This window comes from Cataglyphis hispanica, chromosome 14 (assembly GCF_021464435.1).
Source record: "Cataglyphis hispanica isolate Lineage 1 chromosome 14, ULB_Chis1_1.0, whole genome shotgun sequence".
Taxonomy (NCBI): domain Eukaryota; kingdom Metazoa; phylum Arthropoda; class Insecta; order Hymenoptera; family Formicidae; genus Cataglyphis; species Cataglyphis hispanica.
The window spans coordinates 1720701-1747238 of record NC_065967.1 but is presented as its reverse complement, the minus strand read 5'-3'; the positions used below and the strand labels follow the sequence as shown (position 1 = coordinate 1747238).

Genomic DNA, 26538 nt, shown 5'->3' with positions numbered 1-26538 from the left:
ACATTACTTTTTATTTATAAAGAAAAACATTAAAGCGATAATCATGTTTCTTGATTTTTTCAGAAAAAATTGCTTATGATTGATAACATTCATAAAAATGTATACCGTTACCTCAAATTCTCAATGCTATATTACTACTGATGATATGACGTACATGAAAAGATTTGAAACGATAAAATCAAGTGTGTTTAATTTTCAAACCAACATAATATGGTATGCTGTTTTGCAAGTTGCGTTATTATACATCATTGGAATTTATGGAATATGTACCTTCAACTAAAAAATCCAATGACTACACTGTGAAGTAAGTATCCCAAAAATTTGATACATATCCCTTCGCATAGAAACTTAAGAAAGAAATTTTTTAAATATGTCATATAAATCTTAACACATTATATGATCTCCTTAAAGTACAATAATATATTTGAAGTAAAATCATAGTAGTCAAAATTGAAAAAAATTTTTGAATTACAAATGAAACATTTAGACATTCATATTAATAATAAAACAAGTGATGATATTAATTTTTTGTGATTTCAATTTTTTACAGCCATTATATATTCACAAAAAGTCACATATATTAATTTGTCTTCTTAGCATACTTATGTATTTTGTATATTTTTACATTTATTAAATCCGATCCATATTTTTATCAAGAACTGATTATTTAATTGATATATTTGCTGAATGCAATTAATATTACAAAAGATATTAAAATTTTTTAAAAAATGTCGATAATTTCTTACAGTTTTCTATGTACATTATTATCTTTTTTGCAAATACTTGCGAAATTAATTGCAATTAACTTGTTATATTTTGTTTATATTTTGTTTATATTATTTTGTTATATTTTAAAAATAACATTATTTTTATGCTATTTTATAGAAAAAAATACTATTTTAGAAACAACATTACATTTAACAAATATAATTTTTTAAATATAATTTTTTCATAATTTTAAGTAATTGGCATGTACATCATATCCAATTTTGGCTCATCTGGTGGTGCGCACCGATTTTGGAGTCATAAGTCTTTCAAAGCTAAGCTACCATTAAGAATTTTACTTTTGATATGCTACAGCGCAAGTGTACAGGTATCTTTAATATCAATACATTTTATATATTATGTGTATGTGTGTATGTGCGTGTGTGTGAGCGCGCGCGCGCGCACGTGTGAATGAAATGTTTCTCTATATATATTATCTATATATGATGTATACAGATAAATATTACATATATACTAATTTTATAATTATTATAAAAATATAAAAATGCCTGTGTTTACAAAAACATTTCTTGTGTTACAAAAGTGAAAGTAAATAATTTTTTAATGATTAAAAATCTTATAATATGAACAAATAGATAAGTCTTACATAAATAAAGTTTTCTTAAAAACTTTAATTATAAAGATAAGATCGAGATAAGATTAAAAGTATAAAAAAATGCCCAATACAAATTTAAAAAAATCTATTTTAAATTGATGAGAAAAATAAATATGTAATAACATAATATTTTATTTCATAAAAATGTCTGCTATTCACAGAATAGACTAGGTCGTTGGGTGAAAAATCATCGTATGCATCACAAGTATTGTGACACTAATGGTGATTCTCACAATTCTCGGCGCAGATTCATTTTTACATATTGTATACATATTGCATACATAATGTTTACATTTTGCATATTGGTTGAATAATGATGAAGGAACATCCGGAATTTATTGAAAAAAGCAAACGGATTGATATGTCAGATTTTCTGTCGGATCCTGTCGTAGTCTTTGGCGAGAAGTAAAGAATATTTTTTTTATTTTACTGTTATATAATTATAGAATAAATATGTATTTTTTTACATATAATAATGTAAATAAATATCGACAAATGTATTATATTCTTGAAATATATAATGCAATAATTTCATTTCTTATAAATGAGTCATAGTTTTATTTTTTTCCAAATTCAAAGTTTTCAATATAATAAATTATTATATAAGAAGAACAATTTCAAGAAATTTCTTAATAGATATTTAATGAAATGCATACACAGCACTTGAATGTTTTCAAAATATTTGCAACGGAATTTTTGTAGATATTATTTACCACTTCAACTCTTCTTCGGCTTCATTCTACCTATAATACCCATGTACTTCTGAAACGAAACTTGGGACAGAGCCATAATATCACAAGTATTTATACGTTACATGATCACTTTGCACACTGTATGGACCATCAATAGCATTGTTCATAAGTGGGGTACTAGACCATATAATAAGTATATAATTCGCACATTTAATTACAATAATATACAGAATTACATCTATGTGCGACTAACAATAATTTATAAAATTTTAACATAATTATTTGCATAATAACAAATAATTATTTTATATAACAAAGCGTATTATTATATTGTTAAAATTTTCTTCAGAAAATAGTATTTTGCTTTTATAGCGGTCTTGGTATAATTTTTGTGACATAATTATATAAAGCTTAATGTTTAGTCTTATTATATTGAAATCACTCGATAAAATGTTTTCGTTTTTAGAAACATAAACCCGACGGACAATATAATATATATAATATTAATATTATCAATTACTTGACAATGGAGGAAGGATATCACAATTATCATCATGTGTTTCCCTGGGATTACAGATCGACGCAACTAAGAAACTATGGAATAAATTACACCACACGCTTTATCGAAATGTTTGCGAAATTAGGATTAGCCTACGATCTTAAGTATCCGTCCACGGATTTGATAAGAAAAACAGTATTAAAGAGAGGTGACAGAACATATCTCATGTTATCCGAAGTACCGGGACCGAAATCTGATTAATTATATAGTCGAAAAAAATAAAGCATAAACATAAAAAAAAGAAATATAACAGAAGAAAAATATAATAAATATACATCTGTCTTTTAGTTGAGAATGCATCTTGCTATGATTTTTAAATTTGTTTTTGTTGAAAATGCAATGGATTTAAACTTGAAATGTGAATTAATGAAGTATGTCAATGATTAATACGTAATATTATTATTATATTAGGAGACATCTTATATCAAAGGGCTCTTTACATCAATAGTCGTACTTTATTTTACATAGACATATATATGAAATATTATAAAAATCATAAGAAATATATATATATATATATATATATATATATATATATATATATGTATAATATGAGTTTAATAGTTTTATGATTTACTATTTGTAATCAAATCCGCAATATAATAGTACTATTATAAATATTATACAAAATATTTATTTGGGAGGAGGCACAACAGTGCAACTTTTTAATAAAAATAAAATACATTCTAATTTTCTCAAGAAAATCTATAATATTTTAATAAATGCAAGATTGATTTTATGACAAATACTATTTAAAATTATAAATCTTTTCAAACTGAACTGTTTCTATGTACTTGACTAGTAAACTATTGATTTCATATTTAGTTCTTACTTTTATTTTTTAGGGATTCTTTATTTTATAATTATTTTTTAGAAAAAATTATTTTTGGATTTTTTAATTTTTAGATTTTTAATTTTTGAAAAAATTATTTTTTAAGGAAAAATATTTTTTAAAGTTATTCTTTAGGAATAAATATTAAATTTTGTTGTGTACAAATTGACTCTTTTATCACGAGATAAATATGTAAATATTGTTCTAAATAATGTAGCTTTTTGATGAAGAATTCAGATAATATATTTTCTAATTATTGAATAGTTAAGCTGCATATTAAAAAAATGTTCCATTCAATTATGAATAGTCAAGAAAACAAAATCTTATTCAGATTTAGTTATTCATTCAAGTACATAAATTTTGTTCCAAATAAATAAGTAAAAATTAATACTACAATATTTTTTCTTTTGCAAAATTTTAAAAGTTTTTTGTTATTTTGATCCCAAATATTAAAAAAATAATATAATGGTAAGGAAATATTCCATTTAGTATATATATGTTATAAAAATATCTGATATTCTTTAAAGAATTTTTCTCTTAATATAAGAGAATCTTTTTGGCACTTATTGTAGAGAAAAATATTACAATATAAAGATAAATAATTTATGTTTAAGATGAAAATACAATTTTGTTGATGTAGCTTTAACAGAAATTTCTATTTATAAATTCTATATTACTGATCGATTGAAATAAAGATATAATTTTAACTCTTTAATAAATTAGCTTATATATATATATATATATATATATATATATATATATATATATATATATATATAAAAAAAATATATTATAAAAAAAATATATATGTACATCGATTATATATATATATATATATATATATATATATATATATATATTGTTAGAAAAAAAATATATATATATATATATATATATATATATATATATATATGTTATATTGTATTAATATACAAGTGTGATGACTTGACTTTGTAACAAAATCAGAAATCTTCATTGATAATGTTACAACATTTTGTATCAACATACAGATGATCACTCAGGAGAAATTCTTTTTAAGAAAAATACCCTTCCTAGGAAATAGTAATTATTTCTTTTCTTTCAAAGTTCATTCTCAATTGACAACATTGCTCTTCAGAATGGACTTTGACAAAAGAAACCACATGCTAAATGCATCAATAAGCATTATAAAGAGCGATTACTCACGAATATAAGAAAGATTACTCACAAATGACTGCGGCATTTCCGCAGATATCAATAATAAAACAATATAAACAATTTTATCAGCATGAATTTTTGATCGATATGTCTCTCATATCTCCGTAATACATATGTAAATTCTATACAATCTTGAAAATAGAATTTTTGTAGAAAATAAAATTTTATTTTAAAACAGATATTATAATTTTAATTAAATATAATAAAATAACACATTATTTACAAATTAAATTATTATAAAAAAAAAAAAAAAATACAAAATGATTTTATAATCTAAAGAGATTGCAGATTTAGATAAATTAAGTCGTTATTGAGCAATTAATGCTTATACCTTAAATAAACGCATGATGTCACGTAATGCAAACCTTTGATCGTGAGAATAAATGTCACAAAATAAAAGATGCAAAGATGCGATTACCGCGTATCCACGGCGATCTTTGTTACTTCACGTGCAATCACGTGCACTATGCTTGAACTTTAGCCGAATATGATCCATTATATAGCCATTTTGATTACTGTAATCTATTAATGGCACATGATCATTTTCGTATATTGAGCGAATATACGTAAGTCAACGAGTTCGCATAAAATCATGTTCAAAAGTTAAATGCAAAAATTATAACACAATATATCTAACAAATGTTATTCATTACTTTATTATACTTGTTTGTAATCCAATTGTGCAAGAGTATAAATTATTTAAAAAAAACGTTAAAAATAGTTTAATAAAATTAGAATTGCAATATGCATAACATTCATATGCAGAAATTAATTAAATCACTTTCCAAGTTTTGATTATATTACAAAATAAAAAATTTTTTTTAGAATTCGAGCAAGTATATGAAAATCGGTGTTCATTTTTTTTTTTTTTATAATTCACGGCAAAGAAAGAAATTTATAGAATAGTTAACTGTACAATAATCTCTAAAGTATACTAATTGCAATACAATATAAATATAATTTTCAACTACAGCATTTTTCTTATTTATCTATATTTTTCAAGTGTCTTTTGTCGATTATATCCATTATTTGTAAATGAAACAAGTCGAAAAAAAATATCGGGCCTATAACATTGTCTATTGAATGTTAATGTCAACTGAATATTAATGTATATAACATATTCAAGAACGTTCCAGATAAAACAGTTTTAAATTTTATTTAAGAGTGATAATTTCATAAAAATAATAATATAAAAAAATATATTGTGCAATATTATCACACGACTGAGTTTATACGATAAAAAAGTCCAATATAGAAGTTCAAAGTCTCCTATTCAAAATATTTTAATATTTGATGCATAAATCTTCTCTTAATATATATGATGCACTTTAATCTTTTCTGTGGAAATCACGCCACCACTAATCAAGTAAATGTTCAACTTTTCGATAATATTTCTTAAATTATTTTGCATAAGACTGTGTTTTCTAGCGTTTAAATATATGATGTTACACTACTAAATGTTCCTTATCGATCATGAATTATAAATCTATAACAACGATTTATGAGTTTGCAATCATCTATGGGAGCGAGGATAAAGTGAGAATATTCACTTTTACTTTTCGTTCGACGCCTTCGATGACGTTTATAATTATACTTATAATTTATGATTATACGTTTATGATTATACTCCGATATGAGTTTTCAATTTTTAGCGCAAAGCTCGAGGTCTGCATTGTTCGCTTAGAGGCTATCATCTTTTTTATTGTTTACTTTTAAACCTAAAAACATTGAACAATATAAGATTACATTGCATCACTTCGTTTTGAAAAGTTTCAAACTTATATGGAATTATCTATAAAATTATAGATTTCGTTTTGTATCGACACTGCCTCGAATAATGTGAAAATATTACCTTACTTCGCACAAGAAGTAACAAACTCATGTAGATATGTATCATAGACTTTGTTTTGCACTGATAGCATCAAAAGTATAGGATAAGTATTAAAAACTTTTAAAAAACTCATGTAGGTAAGAAATAAAAAGTTAAGTATAAGAAAATTTATGAATAATGTCTACACGGAAAAAAAAAATTTCGCTACCATAGCTAATCATGGTTTGCAAAAGAAATTTGTAAACTACAGCAAACGGTTTGCGGTTGCTTCTAATAAATAGGTATTACAGCTACATGTTCACTGTTGCACTTAATAAATAGATATCACAGCTGTTTGTTGTCCATATATTACTGAAATGTAGTTACCACACGCAGTTTTTAGCTACAGCAGCTAATTTTTTTTTCTGTGTATTGATAAGGAATTATATGTAAATAAATCCACTTTCTGGCAAACAGCTAAAGTTATAAATTTTTTATCTTTCCGATTTATTGACAGTAGTACTTCAAGTTATGAAATTAAATTAAACAATTATATTATCCATGAATAATTTTATCGTATTAAAAAATTTTATTTATTATTCAGCTTCTAGCAAGCCATAAATAAAGCCATAAATAAATAAATTATAAATAAATTATAAATAAATTATTATATATTTCATGAATAACGTCTATTGACAATCTCTGACAGTAATAAATATTTCTTGTTACATCTATCAAAAAGTAAAAAAATTAATAAATCAATTAATTGTTAACTTTATTTGTTATGTAATAATATAATTATTAAATTATATATATAATTTATTAATTAATTAATAATTAATTATTTAATAAATAATAATTTGTTAATATAAAAGAAAAAATATATGCTTTAATCCAAACTTATTAAAAATTATTGCAACTACTTTTAAACCTTATAGAGAATTTGATGTAAACTTTAATAATTAACAGATTCAAAGTAGTAAAAGTAATTAAATATGATAAATGTTAAAATAAAAAAATATGTTAACATATTGCTATATTAAAAGTCAATTATATTTAAAATTTTTTAATTTTGATATCAAATTTATATTATAGCATAAAAAAAACTACAGAAATAATATATATTTCTTTGAGTTTCTTTTCTTGTTGAACGATACAATTTTAATGAATTAATAATTATATAATCAATAAATTTCATATATTTTTATTTATAATTTTTTATTTTAGTAATAATTAATATATTGAGAGATATTAACAACATAAATATTATATCAATTATATTATATAAATCAATTAATTTGTATATATATATATATATATACATATACATATTGCAATATTGCGCGCTTTGAAGTCGTGCACGAGAATATCACGTGCCAATTGCCGGCTTCGCTAATTCGTCAAGTGACTGTATGGTGGCGCCAGCGGTAGCACCGATAGTCTCTCTCTCTCTCTTTCTCTCACTCTCTGTAAACACTGCCAATAATATTTAACTCTCGCCGCGCAGTACCGATCTCGCAATTCTCGGCAGTTCTTTTGTCATCTCGCTAGAGATCGTCTGTTCACTTCTACAATTCACATATATCCGTAGACAGCGAAGTTAATCGACAACCAAACTACTACCGGAAAAGATAATCGTCGCTACGTTGGCGGGAAAGAACCACATCTTGCTATCCGTTTGCTCCGCGTCTGTCATCGCGGTGAAAGAAGTAATTCGTACCGGTTCCAGCAAACTAGCTGTGACAGTTTAAGGAGAGAGGTAAGTCTATACGATCTATTATCTTTCTACGAAGCTATCCTCTATTATCCTGCTGATGTCACAATCACTGTTATTTTTCAACCCCTTGATATGGGGGCCTTTTTCTTTCGCGATGAATAACAACAAATTAATGCACATAAAGACCAAATAAGCTATCAAATTTCGATGGAAAATGTGATCATTTGGAAACATTATATATTTCTTTCTCAAAATAATATGGTATATCCAGAGTATTAGATATCGAAACTATCATCATTCATTGTAATTGAAGCAAATTCTTTGGGTTCCTGAAGATATTTAACATATGTGATAGGATGTGAATGTGTGATTATGGATAATATTTGTTTCCGTTTTTTACGACTTTTACGAGTTTTGTGTGTTTTATGTATGATATTGATGTACGCCCTCATAACATACATAATGTATCATGCAAATGTATTAAGCTGCTAAAATATATGTAGCCGTGCGAAATTTAAAAAATCAGAGTAAATCTCTAAAAGTTGTTAAATTATTCGTGAAACAATTAATTAATTAATTAACATTAATTACTGATTTTGTTAACGGCAATTCCCAGAAATTTTAGCTAGGAGAGAAGAACATTATTTTACGAGACCTGAAATTATATTTGCATCATATTTAAATCATTATTTATGCCAACTTTTGTAATTTATTGAACTGTCTGTTATATTTATTACGTATATTTACATATGAGTACTTTTTTTTATAGATAATATTTAATGTTCATCGTACATTAATATATTAACAACATATAAATTTTTTTCATAAAAATATAAATAAAGAGATATGCTGTTCGAGAAAGTTATTATTTATTGTTTCATATTTTTGCTTAACAAATGTTTATATATGAATTTAATTTAGTTTTACTAGTAATAATTTTAGATTTACAATAGAATAGATTAATCACATCAAAAAAAAGCTTTTCTGAAAAAGTTTATTAAATTTTTTTTTCTAACTTTTTTTATAAAATTATTCATTAGCAAGCAATATTTATTTTTCAAATCTATAATAAATATAAATCTATTTTGATTTGTTATTATATTATTATAATATTTCTATAAATGTCATTATATTATCTAAAAATAATATATTGACAATATGATGATAACATAATAAAAAATTAAAGTAGATCCAAATTTATTATAAATTTGCAATATAAATCGTTTTTGAATAAATAATTTCATCATTCAATAATTTCATCATTTAATACCATATGCTAAAACTAAATTAAATTCATGTATAAACATTTGTTAAGCGAAACTTGTGACACAATAAAAGATAATTTTCTCAACATATCTCTTGTTTGCATTTACGTAAAAAAAAAATTTATATGGTAAATATATTAACATAACAACGATATGAATATTTTTGATAACTATTCTATAAAAGATGTTATATTATCAATGATTTTTCAAGTGTAAAGGGAAATTTTCTTCTTGAATAATTCGAAATAAAGCATATATATTTTTCTATATTTTTCATAAAACAGCGGTTTCTTCGAAAAAAATTAAAATTAATAAAATTAATTAATATATAAAATTATATAGAAAATTACTTTTAAAAGTTGATAAAACAATAATAAAAGATATTCGAAAAGAAAATATAGGGAATAGCACTTTTACAAAAACTGAAATACATTATTTTCTTATATGATGAAAAAAGAAAGAATATGATTCAATAATACAGTACATAATGTCTTTGCGTATGGGGATAAAAAATACATCGGTTATCCTTAATAATACACGTAACGTAATCTGCCTATCGAGAGATTTTTGTAGTTTATAATATAAAAGGTTGCGCTTTTCTGCCTACGCATAATCAGTTTCAATCGTGGTTGAACAATTTGTTTTTGTTGTTAAGTATCCCTCAAGAAAAAAACTCTTTGTTGTTAAGTATCCCTCAAGAAAGAGACACAGAGAGGAAGAAAAAGAGTAGGTGGTCTTTTTTTATCATAAACGTAGTGCCACGTGTATAGTTTCAGCATACGAAAGTACGTGATTCTTTATTTCTCACTTAAATAGATGTAAAAATTTATAAAAATTAAATTATAGATCGTGAGAATATGACTCAGAAAAGAAACAATGACTCGTATGTAAATATATGTAAAGTGATGAAAAAAAATCGTAGACATGCGAAGAATATATCATTCGATGACTCGAAAAAATCATATTTTTAAGCCTTCAATATCATAGACTTTGCAACAACTTTATAGATTAATCGATAATTTTCTTGATCTTGTTTCTTTTTACGCTCGGTATTGCATAAGTTCTCGATTCTATTGCCGCATTGTTTCATGTACCGTTTCCTAATGATTTCAATAATACATAAAATACATTAACCGTTAAAATATCATGACTTTACTGTTACCTCGTTAATAACCGATCGTTAATAATCGAACACATTGAAATAAGAATGAGAATGCAGTTTCTCAAAAAAAAAAAAAAATTGTTACATAAAAATATCGGCAAATATTAATTATAATTGGTCGGTTATATATATTTTTATTTACCGAAACGGATACGATGGATACGGATGTTAAACACAAAATTATTATACGTAATTTATTCTACCTTATTATACGTACTTTATTATTATCGTGCGTTTTTTACGTGAGAAAAAACTGATTCATTATTTTACAGCGAGTTTATACTTTGCATAAAAACGAAATTAAACGTTATAAGACTGGAAAAGACCTATGAATATTATTAACATTAAAATGACGCATGAAATATGTCTATGTATTAATCCTACAATATTCATAAGAATAATTTATATTAAATTATGTTATTCATTTAATTATTTTTATAATGCCAAAAAAATTAATATTAAAATTAATATTAAAATAATTACAAATCTTATATTAAGATTTAAAAAAAAATTTTTTTTTGTTAAATTTAATTTAATTTTATCATTTTGTTATTACTAGAAAATATCATTTATTTATTTATCATTTATCATTTATAATTTTGAAAATATTATTTTATGCCATAGAATGATCCGATTCTTGCTGAGTTTGAAGCTTATCTTTTATTGCGAAATGTTTTATTGTGCAAAGAAAACATAGTTTCATTTACAAAATAAGTCCATCGTGTCATTTCTCTCCAATGCAAATAAGTGTTTCCTGTTGCACTACTCTCTATTAAGAGCACTCGTTGATCGGGTTGGGGAACTAATTGCCTGAATAATCGGTGGATACGTGTAATATCGACGGTGTCATCTCAATATCATTTACTATAAAAATTAAAAAAAAAATGAAAAATAATACGATGTATTTCAATATGTAGATTAATAATGCAATTTAGCGATATAATAATTCAATCAGCAGAATTTCCTATTGTTTTACGTGATATTCTTTGTTTATTTTTTATTTTTTTTTCGCATAATCTATTTTTTAAATGGATAGACATAGCTAGAAGTAAAGATTTTAAATTATTTGATTGCATTCGCATCGTGATCCTCCTTTTCAACTCACATAAATGATAGTTTCCTTTATAGAACTTTTTTTTCAATTACAAGTTTCGTGGAAATCAATATGACAATTAAAAATTAGATTTATGTCTTCAGAGAAAGATTTATCACTTATACAAAATTTTTGTTTTGTTTTTACAGCATGTATTTTTTCACAACATGCGATATCAGAAATTTGCGTAGAGAAACTACTTGCTTTAAAATTATTACCTCGAGTTACTTAAATCATATATCGTAAACTTTTGTTGACATAACATTTAAAAAAAATTATATGCCGGATATTTCTTAACGAATGTTCTCCGAAGACTTCCGCATTTAAAACATTACGTGATTACTTGAACTGTCCGATCGATCTTACGCAAAAATTCGTATTAAATAAGAATGTAATTTATAAGTAGCCGGTGAAAGTGCATGTTTGCATTCCCGGAAGAATTTCTTGTGACATATAAAAAAATATCAGAACGGATCTAAAATATCAGATATGCCATTTTGTGATTGCTTTCTTAATTTTTTCACATTTGCAGATACAAATAATGAAAATTATTACTTAATCCCATCAACAAATATTTGATTAATTTATTATATTATGCAGTATATTCTTCTATATAAAATTTCCGTCTTTTTTTCATTAATTCCGCGCACGTTATTCTATGAGTTTATATAATTTATAGGGATAGAAGTATTTGATAGTAAAAGATACCGAATTTATATTAATTTCTTATATCTTTATTGTTTTTACTCAGAGTAAACATTGTTTAATTGCCTCTTTGATTCATATTCTTATTCTATTAAAAGCCATTTTAAATTAACACATATAAATTAAAGTTTTAAACAACTTTAGTTTAAATTTACCACAATTAACACTTTATTTTAAATTTATAAATATGCACGAAAGTAATTTTTTAAATATGAAACTTACTGAGATACTATCGATTCTTAACGTTTAGCATTGCGAGTAATTTAACATATACTTATTTTCGCAAATAAAATATTCAACTAAAGAAAAAAAGAGATGCATATTTGTAAAATTGACGACTTTTTTAGTACAAAAAACTTTTCAGCAAATGTCGATTCAATAAAGGACTAAAATTATTCCAAGAGATGTATTGATGTGTCAATATTGATATATATATATATGTCTTCGTATCACTACGCAAGTGCGTGATCAGACGGTGTGCCAGCCAGATTGAATGCCTTACGTGATGTAATGTACACGCAAGAGGAAATGAGATGAAACAAGACGTGCCATTGTATATATACGTGATTTTTTCAATATACATATATATATATATTGATTTGCGCTATTGTACGATCGATTGGCCGGTGTGAATATATTTTTGTGAACGTATAAAGAAACGTATAAAAATCGCTTCACATATATTATACGATGAAATATTAATTTACAAATCTTTATTTATATTGCACCTGCAGTGTAAAGACATTTACATATACAAAATACTTTTATACTTGAAAAAGAATATTTTATCCTTTTATTGCATCCTTACTGCTGTTGTATAATATGAGCCAATTCTTATGATAAAAACTTATAAATAAAACACGACTATTTTTTATAAGTCCGTAGTCGTGCGAAAAAATTCATTCCACATGCATACGTGAGTCGGCGGCATGCGCCAATATATATCGAGAGTTGTGCGATCATACGAGCCGCGTCATCGGACCAATGCGATCAGACCATTGCCGGCGTGGTGATTATGTGATGCGCACGTGGTTGTACGAGACATGACATACTACGCGCATGAGATAAAATCATGAAAATATCAATAAAAATATTGCATTATAAAGTAAGAAATTTAAAAATCAAAAAAGCGAATAATTACAATATAAAAATTAGCAAACTGGCTTATTAACATTTTTACATATATTAACTCTTTGCTTGTGATAAAAAATATAAATGTGCATCAGCTGTTTCTGGTTCTTGGTAGAGAAAGTGGTTATGTAACGTACGAGCCGCGTGCACGTGTGACAATAGTATGTACGTGGCGCAGTATACGTGGGAATATCAAGCTGTGCATGTGTGTGTGTATGAATGACACATCGTACGATGCACGCGTGATGCAAAGGTCAGTATTATAAACACCCGGGCGATTCGCGTGATCTATTAACACGTTCCCTGCCAGACCGTTTTTTGAAGACTTACCGTTCAGGCCGCGTGGGGCGTATGCGCCCCACGCATCAGCAGTAGTGTTAAGATGCCCATAATTGACTGCATAATGAATTTTTAAAAAATTCTTCATTTTACAATGATAATACCAAATGGCTTGAATGGAAAGTTCAGCGTGGGGCGCATACGCCCCACGCGGCAGGGAACGTGTTAATAATCTGGGATCACGGGTTGTAAAAGAGATGAAGTAGGAAACAATATGATTGATATCAAACTATTAATGAATTATGATTCAATTATCGTTATCGTGTCATATATTATCAACTGCCGCTATACTCGTGAATCGCGTGAGCCATCGAATGACTTATTTATATGTGTGTTCATATATATATGTGTATGTATTTATATAATATTATCCGTTCGTTTATCATTTCGGACAAATTAATGTTAGCAGACAGTAGTAGTTCAGTACGGTTAATATAGGCGCAGGCGCGCGGTCGATACTTGGTGGAAGAGTAGAATGCGTGGCGTCTGTTCTTGTCTCGTCCGTCTCGATTCGCCAATTTCAGGTGGCGAGAGTCATACGATGCGATCCCATTGGCTCAGACGATCTCAGCTGAGGCCTGGTGCGATTATCGATGGTACTGAATTATTTTTCTAAGGACTGCTGCTCCCTATAAATGGTCATTAGTGGTCCATATGTTAGAATGAAAATGATGACATAATAATTTTTGACGAGTTTTTCAGAAACTGAGATTCATTTCAGATATCGTAACTACATCTGTTTATCAAGTATAAATCTCTGCTATATATATTTTTTGGAATTGTTATTCATTAAAAACTGTTAATGTCCGAGCGTAAAACGTTTCGAGTTAAAGAACGTGTTTAAAAAGATATTATTTTAGCAGCATCTAAATTTAAAACAATATTATTAAAAAATATATTTGACAGTTAAAAGAATTGTGCAATACATGATAATTTAAGACTGATAATCACTGGCGAGATATTTTTCTAATTGTGTTCCTACAGGCTAGAAAAACGGAGTCTTTGTTGCATCATATGACTGACTAATCGTCTATAAAAAAACAGCGGCAGAAGTCGATTGCCAATAAATTTTTATATACTTTGCGATATACAAATGGGATAACTATGTATTAAATATTGTCACTAAGCATTTACATGGCAGTAAAAACCGAAGATGTAAGTCAGGCATTAACATACTTTTGATGCAATAACGCGCAACGATAATGAAAAGCACACATAAGTAATATAAAATTAATTTTTTTGACAAATGATACATGTCTTGAAGAAAAACTTGCACTTAACCTTGTAGATATACTACCTTAAGTTGTTTAAAAAAATCTATAAAAATTTATATATATATTTTTTGGCATTTGTAGAAAATGATCATACATTTTTTGTATTCATTAATACTTTCGGGATGTTCTATCTAAGATATTCTATCTTCTATTATTATTTTTTTTTTTATGTTTTTGATTAGATGTATTACGTGTGTCATACAGTCATTAAGTTACTCCGTGTTGTGCGTACAAATTAACAATGCTTATACAAATGCATGCACACACGTATCTTTATTAGAGAAGAGAATGTGTGTGCACTGGTTTACTTAATAAACTAGAATATTGCAGAAGAGAGCGATTATCTGCATGCTAAGTCACAGTCACGGTCGACTTGAAGAATGCCATATTGAAGGATCTAGTTACGTCAAATGTATAGTCGCGCATTATCTTGCGCTAAAAATTATGAAAAACTACAGATTTTTTATGATTGAAATGATTATTAGAAATATATATTTCGGTTGTGTGTCACATATAGAATTTAAAAAAAAGAACAACTATTTTTGCTTTCTATTTTAATACTATTCCATTTCGTTATATTTTAATTATGTACCAAAGTAAGACAATATCGTGATAAAATTTATCAGTGTGTACAATGCATGTATAATATGAATGCATATATATAATATCTATGTATGTGTGTGTGTGTCTGATATTAAAGAAAAATTTTATGTCATAGTTACAAGTTACAATTTATAAATGTTATTTAAAAAAAGCTATACATGCACATATATATATATATATATATATATATATATATATATATATATATATATATTATATAGGGTATTATTTTTTTCGTGAAATTTCCCGAAAAAAATTAATCGAAATTGATCATGCATGATGGTAATGATTGTGCCGTGTCTGCACAATTGTTCGATAAAAATGCAAGCATGACGTTTGAAGATCTATATAATCGCAATGAGATGATACGAATTTAAAGATAACATTATTTTTTGCTACCGTGTCATGATCATCGTGACTGGATGGTCATTGCACTGCGAATGGAAATAATTAATTGACCATGACGCCGTATAGCCTTGGCAATGATCGAGTGCATTTGAATTAATCGAGAATTCTTATACATGTACAACCCACGTTGTCAATCTTGCATTATCTTCAAAGCCATGACATATACCGTATAAATATGAGATGAATGAAAATCATTAAATTATACACACAAATATATAATTCTGTAGAACGAAACATATATCACCATATATTGAATTTTTTTTTATATTTTATTGATTAAAAAATTGAGATGTAACTTATCATTGCAATTAATGATGCCACATGTATACTTTATTTTAGAAAATAATTATAAAGGTGAATTTATTGATCATTCCGAATATATATGTATTGTCTAGTCATTCTTTATTGACTTTAGCATCCTGTTCATTAGCATTATTTTACATATTAGCATTATATTTTACACAACACATGCTTATTAATCACGTGTCATATATTTATACTGCGATTTTTCTATAAAATGCTCGTAAATAGTGTTTTTTGTCTTTTTGTTAAGTTAATTAAACAGTGTATAATGCAAATAATATACAAATAGAACAATCGGAAGGAATTGCAGGAATCTGTATCTTATTTCTTCATGCAGATCAGGAACTTTCGAATTCGTGATAGTAACTTCATCCTCTATGACCAGATTGTCTTGAGGATCAGCTGATCGCGCTTTCCTCGGATGACCCGATGTTTTTGCGCAAGCGGCGGGAACATCGTGTGCCGGCGTTCGGTGCCGCGCGAGCCTGCGCCTGGATGACGTTTGTCGAGCATCCAGCCGGCAGTCGATAGTTGGTCCTCGACCGGTTCGTATCTTCGGTCACGTGCGGAAGAATATACGTTTTCGCGGATATTTGACGGAATTGAGGGCAACGCCTGCGGGCTTACGATACGATACACCGGACTGTGTACGTATATACATCGATGTCAGTATCGATAATTCATAAATGAACTATTAGTATTCGAGCCGACAAGAAAATCGAGTCCGAGGTTATTAAAAGAAATTGCTAAAAAAAGATTTTAACGTGTACGCTCAGAAAATCGGATATTTATGCCTATTAATTCTATGCCCATTATCCGTAGTTACGTTTACCCTCATTATCTTATAATTAGTGTCGTATTAACAGTTGTTTTCTCTGTGCAGATTCATTAGCGTTATTAATCTGTCATATAATGTAAACACGTTACATGGTTTATTAATCGCGGCATTTCGATTGAATGTTAAGTAAGCGGAAATTGAGTACATAGGCCCTGCAATGTGAATTTTTGATTTAAATAACAATATCAATTCAAAACTCTGACATTACGCTACCGGTGAAAGTCTCACAGGTATTATTTCCCCAGAGAAAGAATCCCTGTTTCCGAGCGCTGATGATCAATTAAAGCGAATCGTATTCGCTCGCGAATCACAACTGTTTCACGTTTCCGAATTATAAAATATATATTGCCTTGTCCACTGATGTGACTGTTTCCATCCATATCACCTTCAGTGTAGTAATTGCGGAGCGGGTTAATCACAAGCCTGACAATATTTAAGTATTCTCCGCTAGAAAATAGAAAAAGAGAGAGAGAGAGAGGGAAGCATACATTTTATATTTGGCCTTAACTCATATTTGTCATTATTGATTTATTTTTATTACTCATTTTTTTTTCACAATGTAATTACTACATTCGTTGGTTTTATACTTGCGAATTTTCGACTGTAGTAAAGCCATTATAATTACGACGCCATGACGCCAACCATATTAACTCCATCAAATAACGGCTCACGTGCAAATATGATTATCGTCGCAGTAGCCTCGACAAAGTATTTCTATTTTCGATACCGGATTTTGTTGTACATGATTTTTCAAACCTTATCAAAAATCTATTTATAATAGAGCTATTTATAATTTTGCGATAATATATATATATATATATATATATATATATATATATATATATATATATCATGGTATTTAAAATTTACTAAAAGTTTTTATATAATTTTAAAAATTGTAATTAAATTGATCATACAAATGATTATTTATTGAAGAGAGTAATGTAAGAAATTAAAGAGGCAAACGAGAGAATATAAACAATTAATGAATAATGTTAATATGATTTAAAAAGTTTTAAATTTTTTGACATGACTTTTTGACAAAATGCGAGATTTATTGTCTATAAAAAAAAAAAAAAAAAAATTAAAACGCTTTATAAGAAATGAAATGCTAAATGCAGATTTTTCACATTGTTATTAACAGATTTTTCTAAACAAGCATGGCGCCAAATATAACCAGCACACCGACAGGAGTGCTCTTCGAGGGCGAAACTGTGACCGAGCCGCAACTGATGGAGGAACGTAAAGAAATACCAAAATATGTTAGACGCATCGTGTGGAGAAACGTGGCGATTTTCACGTTGTTACATCTCGGGGCTCTTTACGGAATTTATCTATCTTTTACGTCCGCCAAATTGGCGACTGTCATTTTCGGTAAGAGGATCAATTTTATTTTACATGTGTGTGATATTGTTCTTTAGATCAATGTTTTTAATTGCTCCTCTTGTTATGTATGAAAAATTTATCAAGAATTGATCAAAAAATAAAAATATAATTTTAATAATGAATGGTTACAATAAACGACCAACTTCTCTTATTTTTATGATAATAAATAAAATTAATTAATTAAAATAAATTTTAGAAATAGAATTTTTTTTAAATTGACAATGAAAGTATGTTATCATATATAGTATACATACACGCGCTTATAACTTTACAAATCTATCATTTGATGAAAATAACAAGTAAATCATTGAATTACTTTGTGTTTAATATCACAATTTTCTTGATTACAGCAATCTTTTTATATCAATGCTCGGGCTTTGGAATTACAGCTGGAGCTCACAGATTATGGGCACATAGATCCTATAAAGCCAAGTGGCCTCTTCAGTTGCTGCTCATGATTCTCAATACTATAGCATTTCAGGTACGTAATCAAGTTTTTGCTTAAACTAAAAAAGAGAGAGATGTAATAAAACTACTTGCGAAAAAAGGATCGAATGATTTAATAATTAATTTTCTTATGACAACATAGAATATTAAATACTTTGCTAGGAAAGATGTCAGATTATTTAACAATATAATAATCAATCCAGTAGGATTATAGTAAAATCGACTCTTTTGTGCAGCTAGTGAAGCGTAAACAATTCATGTCGATACAGTGATGTCGAGCATAAAACACGCGTCGCGTGTAGATAATGGAAAAATAGCACGATCCGCAGTATGCGTTGTTAGAGAGTGCTTAAACAAACAATCCGTTGTTATGGAAAGAATATCATTCTCCGTAAACTCGAGATTGTAGATGACATGTACATTATTTTCGCAATTATTGATAGGAGATGAGCGAACTTATATAGTGTTTTCTTTTATAACGCGAGATAGATATATAAATATGAAAAACAATATAGATTCAACGACGGAGGTATATTATTTTAGTTTCGCGCAGGCGAAGCATAGACTTTTATATCATTGATAAAAAAATTTTACAATTTTGTGAAATCCAGGATTCTGCAATTGACTGGGCTAGAGATCACAGGGTTCATCACAAGTACAGTGAGACTGATGCCGATCCACATAACGCTAAGAGAGGTTTCTTCTTCTCGCATATAGGATGGCTACTTTGTAGGAAGCACCCGGAAGTCAAGGAAAAGGGCAAGGGAATTGACTTGAGTGACCTCGAAAGCGACCCTATATTGGCATTTCAAAGAAGGTACGTGTCGATTCGAATAGTATCTTTTTAGTGACAAATGTAAAAAAGTATAAAAATGAATTTTGACTTATTTCAGATATTATATCATACTGATGCCATTGCTATGCTTTATTTTACCTACTGTCATTCCGGTTGTGTGTTGGAACGAAACGTGGACAAACGCTTACTTCATTCCCACCGTTCTTCGTTATATTTTCACGTTGAATATGACGTGGCTAGTAAACTCCGCGGCGCATCTCTTTGGCAACAAACCTTATGATAAGTTAGTATTGATCAATTAAAATAGCTCTACACTTGAATTATAAATATACATATTTGAGAAGTAAATGCAAAGAATGGAGAATTAATAAATGATATATTTCATTGATTTTTTCAGAGAAAGTTTATCTCGAAGATTTAACTCTCCACTCTTTATTTCTCAAATATTTTCTTATTATTTTGTTATGCTTGAAAAATTTATTAATATTGTGATTACTCTCTTATGCAATATAGATTCATCAATCCATCAGAAAATAAAAGCGTTGCTTTCTTTGCTCTTGGAGAAGGTTGGCATAATTATCATCATGTATTTCCCTGGGATTACAAGACAGCCGAATTCGGCAAGTACAGTCTCAACTTTACCACGGCCTTCATCGACTTTTTCGCGAAAATCGGTTGGGCTTACGATTTGAAGAGTGTGTCTGAAGATATGGTGAAGAAACGGGTAGAAAGAACGGGCGATGGCAGCCACGAATTATGGGGTTGGGGTGACAAAGATCAGACGCAAGAAGAGAAAGAGGAGGCGATAGTCACGCATCATCACATAAAGGAGCAGTAAAATCATGCGCGGTGGAAGGTCTTCCGGTTAGAATTTAAAAGTTTTTTCCATATTCGTTTACGACGACTATTTGTTTGTATAGATTTTACAATGATTTCATGAAATGTGCATTCGATTAAACGAGCCTTCCAAGACTCACATCTCGACGTTACGTATTTCGCTTTTAACGTCGTTAAATGATTATTTGGCGGGTTCCATATAATATAGCCTCGGAAGGTTTGATATCGAGAAACATTGATCGCCATTCTACGTAATATTGATTGGCTCGATAAAATCGAACTTTTATCTACTTTTAAAGTAGGATTAAATTAAATTGTATTCTAATTATACTACGTAATGATCGAATAGTTATGTTATTCGAATGATTTTTTTAACGCGCAATCCTAACGGGGATATATACATAAATATGTATATATGATATGGAAGAAACAGGACTATATATATAATTGAAACCAAATGTATTAATTTTGTACTTTAAAATAACGCGCAAATAACTCGGTACTGCGATGAAAAAAAAAAGAAAGAGAGAAACATGATAATATAAATTAAAATTAAATTTTGCTATCACGATCAATCGATTTTTTTATAAAAATGTATTAATTGTGTATATTAATATTTATAATATATGAATTAAAAAAAATTATGAAAACGTGATACAGATGTACAAAAATAATTACTTTTACTAATAATTACTTTTACATGACTAAATTGTTGCTCAACACTTTTAACATGCAATTATTATATGACTAAATTGAAAGTTTTTGATTAAAATAAATAATTTATTTTGTAATACGCGAATCTGAATATACGCGATATCATCTTATCGATCAAAATCGATTTTAAATAATGTTATAACAGCTAAAACATTAGCGATGTCATTCTTAAATGTAAGAATTATATTTGATTTCTTCCTTTTTCTTTTTTTTATAACGCACGTTATAGGTATAGAAATTTTTTGAGTTTTTATTTGTGATACAATAAGACTTTGTTTCTTTACACATTAAATGTTTTTTTTTTCTTTTTTTTCAATTTAATACTGTTTTGCACTTATTACATTAGTTTATATACCCCAATGGATATGCGATGAAATTGATTTCTAAGATAAATAAATTATTTGTGTTTGAAAGAGAGAAACAGATTTGTGAATAGAAAAATTTATGCATTGATAATAATATAGAGAATTACATAAATCAAAGCGAGCATAATTATCAATTATGTAATTTGCGACTTAATGATATATATATATATATATATATATATATATATATATATATATATATATATATATAAAATGACGTTTGTATTAAGAATAAGATACATATTGTTTTGTTTTTTTTTTTATACCAATTGAGACAATTGATAAAATTCAAGAAATTACTATAAAATTCAAGAACTAAAATTGTTGTAGTGTCAATAATATAAAAATGTGAAATAAGATGAGAAAAGTCGAAGTTTTTTTAATATAAATTACGAATTTGTCGATATAAAATACGAACTCGTCGATATAAATTACGAACTTATCGATATAAAATAAATTTTATTTATTTTTTTACACACAAAATCGTATATATGGAAATGCAGAGCGTTTCATGGTTTTGTGGTGCCATACTCAAAGAAACTGATTGAATGTTTCGTTAATTATACCATTCTTATGTAATTGTTTACAGTCGAACTCTTCTATTCTGAAAATTTGCCGGAAGCCTCTCCGCTATTCTAGAATTTTTTTAGTTAATTTATTCTAATGACATGTAAAATGAAAGCGTCTTTATTTTTTGTCATTGCATTTTCTTATTCTACACATGAAAAACATATAATGGGACAATGTAAGAGAGGAATTTTAGTTCTTTTTATTTCTTTATTAGAATGCCATTGTTCTTCATGGGACGCAATTCTACGTCTTTGAATTCCAAATTACTAATTTACAATAACGCGGAGAATAAAAAATGTAGTAAAAACAGCATAGAGGATTTCTACTATAAATTAATATTTTGTGACAATCACTCCGATACTGGTTAGTGCATTCGTCTTAAAGTTGATATTATTACAAATTTCTATGTCCGATTTATCAAAACTTCTTATACTAGTTTTCATATTACTTCTAATTCTTGGTATTTAAATCACGGTATAACTACTTATTCGTCCAATATAAATACGAAAAACGATTTTAGCGATTGTGTCGCCGAGGACACAAAATTATTGATATTATCATTATTGTTACATGTAAGAAGAATCGCACGATTCTATTGTATTGTATAATACACAATGAATTCTGATATTAATAATTAATAATTAAAATAAAATGTTTAATAAAAGTATATTTTTAAGTAAACACAGACACATTGCACATTACTTTTTGTGTCTTTTTATTTAACATTTGCATCTTCCTTTCATAACATTAAATCGTTATACATCATCAATTGCAGTAATGTAGAGATTCCATGACGTTTCAAAGTACAGTGATTATTCGGTATTTGAATTTAATGATTAATCTTTTTATTGATTAACAAATTTATTTTTCAATGGATATCATTCTGTATATTTATTTCAAAAACAATACATTACGGGCGAATCGTGATTGATGTATATAAATTATACATATCATGGTATTTTATAATTTTAATGAAATGTTTTGCATATATCCCCAAGTAACAAAAGAATAGTTTTTTTGACGTCGAATTACATAAAATGATTACCATTGCTACCTCCACAATTGCTAGGTCGTTGCATAAATGTACAATAATAAATATTTACTACTTTAATTGAAATTTAAAAAATCTCAATTACATATCAATTTTTGTTAACTTGTAAAATTCTTATAAATTCATATCTTTAGTATTGAAACATTAGCTTCTCTCTATAAGCAATTGCTTCCGCGTTTTTTTGCATTTCTGCCAGAGCTTCTTTTAACGTCATCTCCGACGTGGCAATTTTGCAAAGAGCGTCTCGTACATCGTTGCTGGTGCTGGTTTTCATCTCACTGATTAATCCGAGTTCGCGCCACATTTTGATGATGAACGTGGCGAAACCCGCGTTGTACTTACCAAATTCGTCACTTTTATAATCCCACGCAAGTATATAATGATAATTTAACCAGTAGGACTTTGATACAAAAAAAACAGAATTATCGTCGACCGGATATCTGAAATGTAAATGTCAGATGTCAGAATCGAGTGAAATTAATTTGCTATACAAAAGATTAATATTAAAAAGAAACACAAAAAGAGAAGATATATAAAATATATGGTATATTCGTCAAGAAAAATAAAAAGAAATAAATAAATACTTCTATATGGGAAATTTTATCAATACAAAGATTTTTAATATGAATTATTTTTGTAAAATTATATAGATATATAATGTTTTATTAATATATTAAATTTGAGAAAAATATGTAATTGAAATGTACAAAAAATTATATGAGATTACAATATCATATATTACAATATATTAGCTTTTTATTTAATTTTATTAAAAATAAAAACCCGATTTGAATTTAGAGAATGTATATTTTATTTTATATCTTTGACGAAATAATAATTCATACGTAGTGTTTTTAACAAAATATCCTCGTCAGATTTCGTTAAGTGCTAATTGTAATATATACCATCTCTATCAATAATGATGGTACTGTGACTCTTCGGCATTCTGAAAAGGAGTTTGTAAATAAGTGAGAGGGTATTAAAAAAAGATATTAACTTAGCTCCTTTTTCTAAACCCCAAATCAGCAAAGCGCTGTTTACAAGCCAGGCAATGTGCGTAGTTATCATCAGTCGTGTTGCACCAATGATTAGAAAAGAGTTAGCTATCGATTCATCCCAATATGCCATAGGTACTTTTATAGGTAGTAATAGTCCAAATACGATAAAGAGTATCCAATAAAACCTATGCAATATATATTTATATTAGAAATTTTGAAATATATTGTGTTGAAATTATTGTGTATAATAGAATATAATAACAAATAATGCTACATAATAATTATATATTTCTTTTTTTTTTGTTAAAAAAAATGTGCTGTAGGTTCTACAAAAAATTTCTCTTAAAAATATTTGAATCGTATCGAAAAATAGGATTTACTTTCGTTGTATAAACATGTATCCATCTTCGTTTATATCGCGCATATCAATGCTTCTCGCATACGTTTCTATGTCAGAAGGTGCTGATAAAAAATTGCTAATGACGTGAGAATAAAGAAATCCTTTTTTATGATTATACGGATCTCTTTCAGTACCATAATATTTGTGATGAATTCTATGCCAAAACACACTGTTGAATATCGAACCCTAAAAACAACATATTTTTATGATTTAATTTATTTTTATAATTTACATTTTTTATATATTTATTCATATTTTTTATATATTTAACATAAAAAAATTTATTAGAGCAAATGCAAGATAAAAATTTTCAAAAAATAATTCCAATTTTAGTTCTGTCCTTCATTGTATAATTTCTGCGCATTCATTTCCTACTTTTCGCGCTTTCATTGCAAACGCTTATGTAATGTTGCATTGATCTATTAGAGATATATATTTAAACTGGTGTTTATCATAGTTAATTATATAACAATATATAAATCATTCAGATATCAATATAATATAAATATTTTAGCACATAAATCTTTGTACTTACCACGCCTGCAAGAGTTTGTGATAGCATAATGAAGAGTCTAAGTTGCCCTATTGCGACAAAAGTACGATGTGCATATAATCGATGTGCACCTGCTGTTAGTCCTATTAATGAGATCGTGACGAGGAATAAAACTGAAATCAGTAAATACCGAAACATCTGTCAAATAGTCATCAGAATTTATTAAGAAAGGAAAATCGTCTATACGTTTCCAAAAAAAAAAGACATATATTATATCAGCATAGAAAGTTTAGTTTGAAGAATATATTTAAAGCTCATATTTTTTATCTAACGGAATATTTAGTTGCAATAAGCACTAACTAACAATGTCAACATTTTTTTCGTATACAATAAAATTCTTATTCCAATGTAATTGACAAAATAAAATGATCTAGAATAAAAAATCGACTAATTCTATTTACGCAATTTTTCGATCATTCTATATAATAAGATGTGCGATATACTCACAGTAAAATACCGTCATCCACTTCGCTCTGGTCAACAGAAAATACATTCCGATAACACCGAGAATATGAAGGTAAATGTAAAAAAGGATAAGGACCCATTTTACAGATCGCTTTTCTATTTTGTCGTTAGTGCTGTTCTCTTCCTTGACTTCCTTCATATTGATGTAACGATTAAAGATTCTGTCGATAGAAAAAATTTAAAGAATGCTTATTGATAATTTATTACTATTAATTGAAATGCATAGAAACGCAAGAAATTAATTACCATTTGATAGTAATTGATAAGAACAATTATAATAAATAATTAGTATGTTTCAAATCGTAATAAATAATTATTACACTGAAAAGTTATAGTAAAAAGTAAAATTTTTTATTATAAAAAAGACTACAATTTTAGACAAAATATCAAAGTTTTATCTTATATATACATAAAATTTTATACATAAGTATATTGGTAAAAAAAACCATATATAAAAATAGAAACATTAAAAAATAATTACGAAAATAAAAATATAAGTGCGAGAAATATCGCAACTTACGTATGTGCGTTCCCTTTTATATAAAATAAATATCTGTGATATCTTACTTCTCAAAACAATGACGTTCAATATTATACTGAAACGTACTTCTGGAAAGTCAGAAAGACACTGCATGACAAAAGCATCA

At 27.2% G+C, this 26538-nt stretch overlaps 2 protein-coding genes and 1 pseudogene across 5 annotated transcripts in view; 2 read left to right on the top strand and 1 right to left on the bottom strand.

The window, feature by feature from the left end:
• The window catches only part of LOC126854407 (acyl-CoA Delta-9 desaturase-like), a 25037-nt gene extending 1912 nt beyond the window's left edge, over nucleotides 1-23125 (top strand). The window contains exons 1-6 of one of the 3 annotated variants that reach the window (XM_050601091.1): nucleotides 7973-8230; nucleotides 18454-18683; nucleotides 19046-19176; nucleotides 19754-19959; nucleotides 20036-20221; nucleotides 20452-23125. In XM_050601091.1, coding sequence (XP_050457048.1) covers nucleotides 18470-18683; nucleotides 19046-19176; nucleotides 19754-19959; nucleotides 20036-20221; nucleotides 20452-20776 — 1062 coding nt within the window. In that variant the 5' untranslated portion in view covers nucleotides 7973-8230; nucleotides 18454-18469 and the 3' untranslated portion in view covers nucleotides 20777-23125. Of the gene's footprint in view, nucleotides 1-7972; nucleotides 8231-16980; nucleotides 17119-18453; nucleotides 18684-19045; nucleotides 19177-19753; nucleotides 19960-20035; nucleotides 20222-20451 lie in introns of those variants that run through there. The other 2 variants (XM_050601093.1, XM_050601092.1) reach the window with 2 other exon arrangements.
• Nucleotides 98-2833, top strand: LOC126854625 (acyl-CoA Delta-9 desaturase-like; annotated as a pseudogene).
• LOC126854409 (acyl-CoA Delta-9 desaturase) lies at nucleotides 23123-26538 on the bottom strand. Of its 2 annotated transcripts, none has more exons than XM_050601099.1 (6): nucleotides 26412-26538; nucleotides 25874-26052; nucleotides 25409-25539; nucleotides 24854-25059; nucleotides 24473-24658; nucleotides 23123-23915 (listed from the first exon to the last, which is right to left on the bottom strand). In XM_050601099.1, the coding sequence occupies exons 2-6, from the start codon at nucleotides 26028-26030 to the stop codon at nucleotides 23606-23608; spliced, it is 990 nt and encodes a 329-aa protein (XP_050457056.1). In that variant the 5' UTR covers nucleotides 26031-26052; nucleotides 26412-26538; the 3' UTR covers nucleotides 23123-23605. The 2 variants fall into 2 exon arrangements, with proteins under 2 accessions (XP_050457056.1, XP_050457057.1); XM_050601100.1 differs by having other exon boundaries at nucleotides 26459-26509.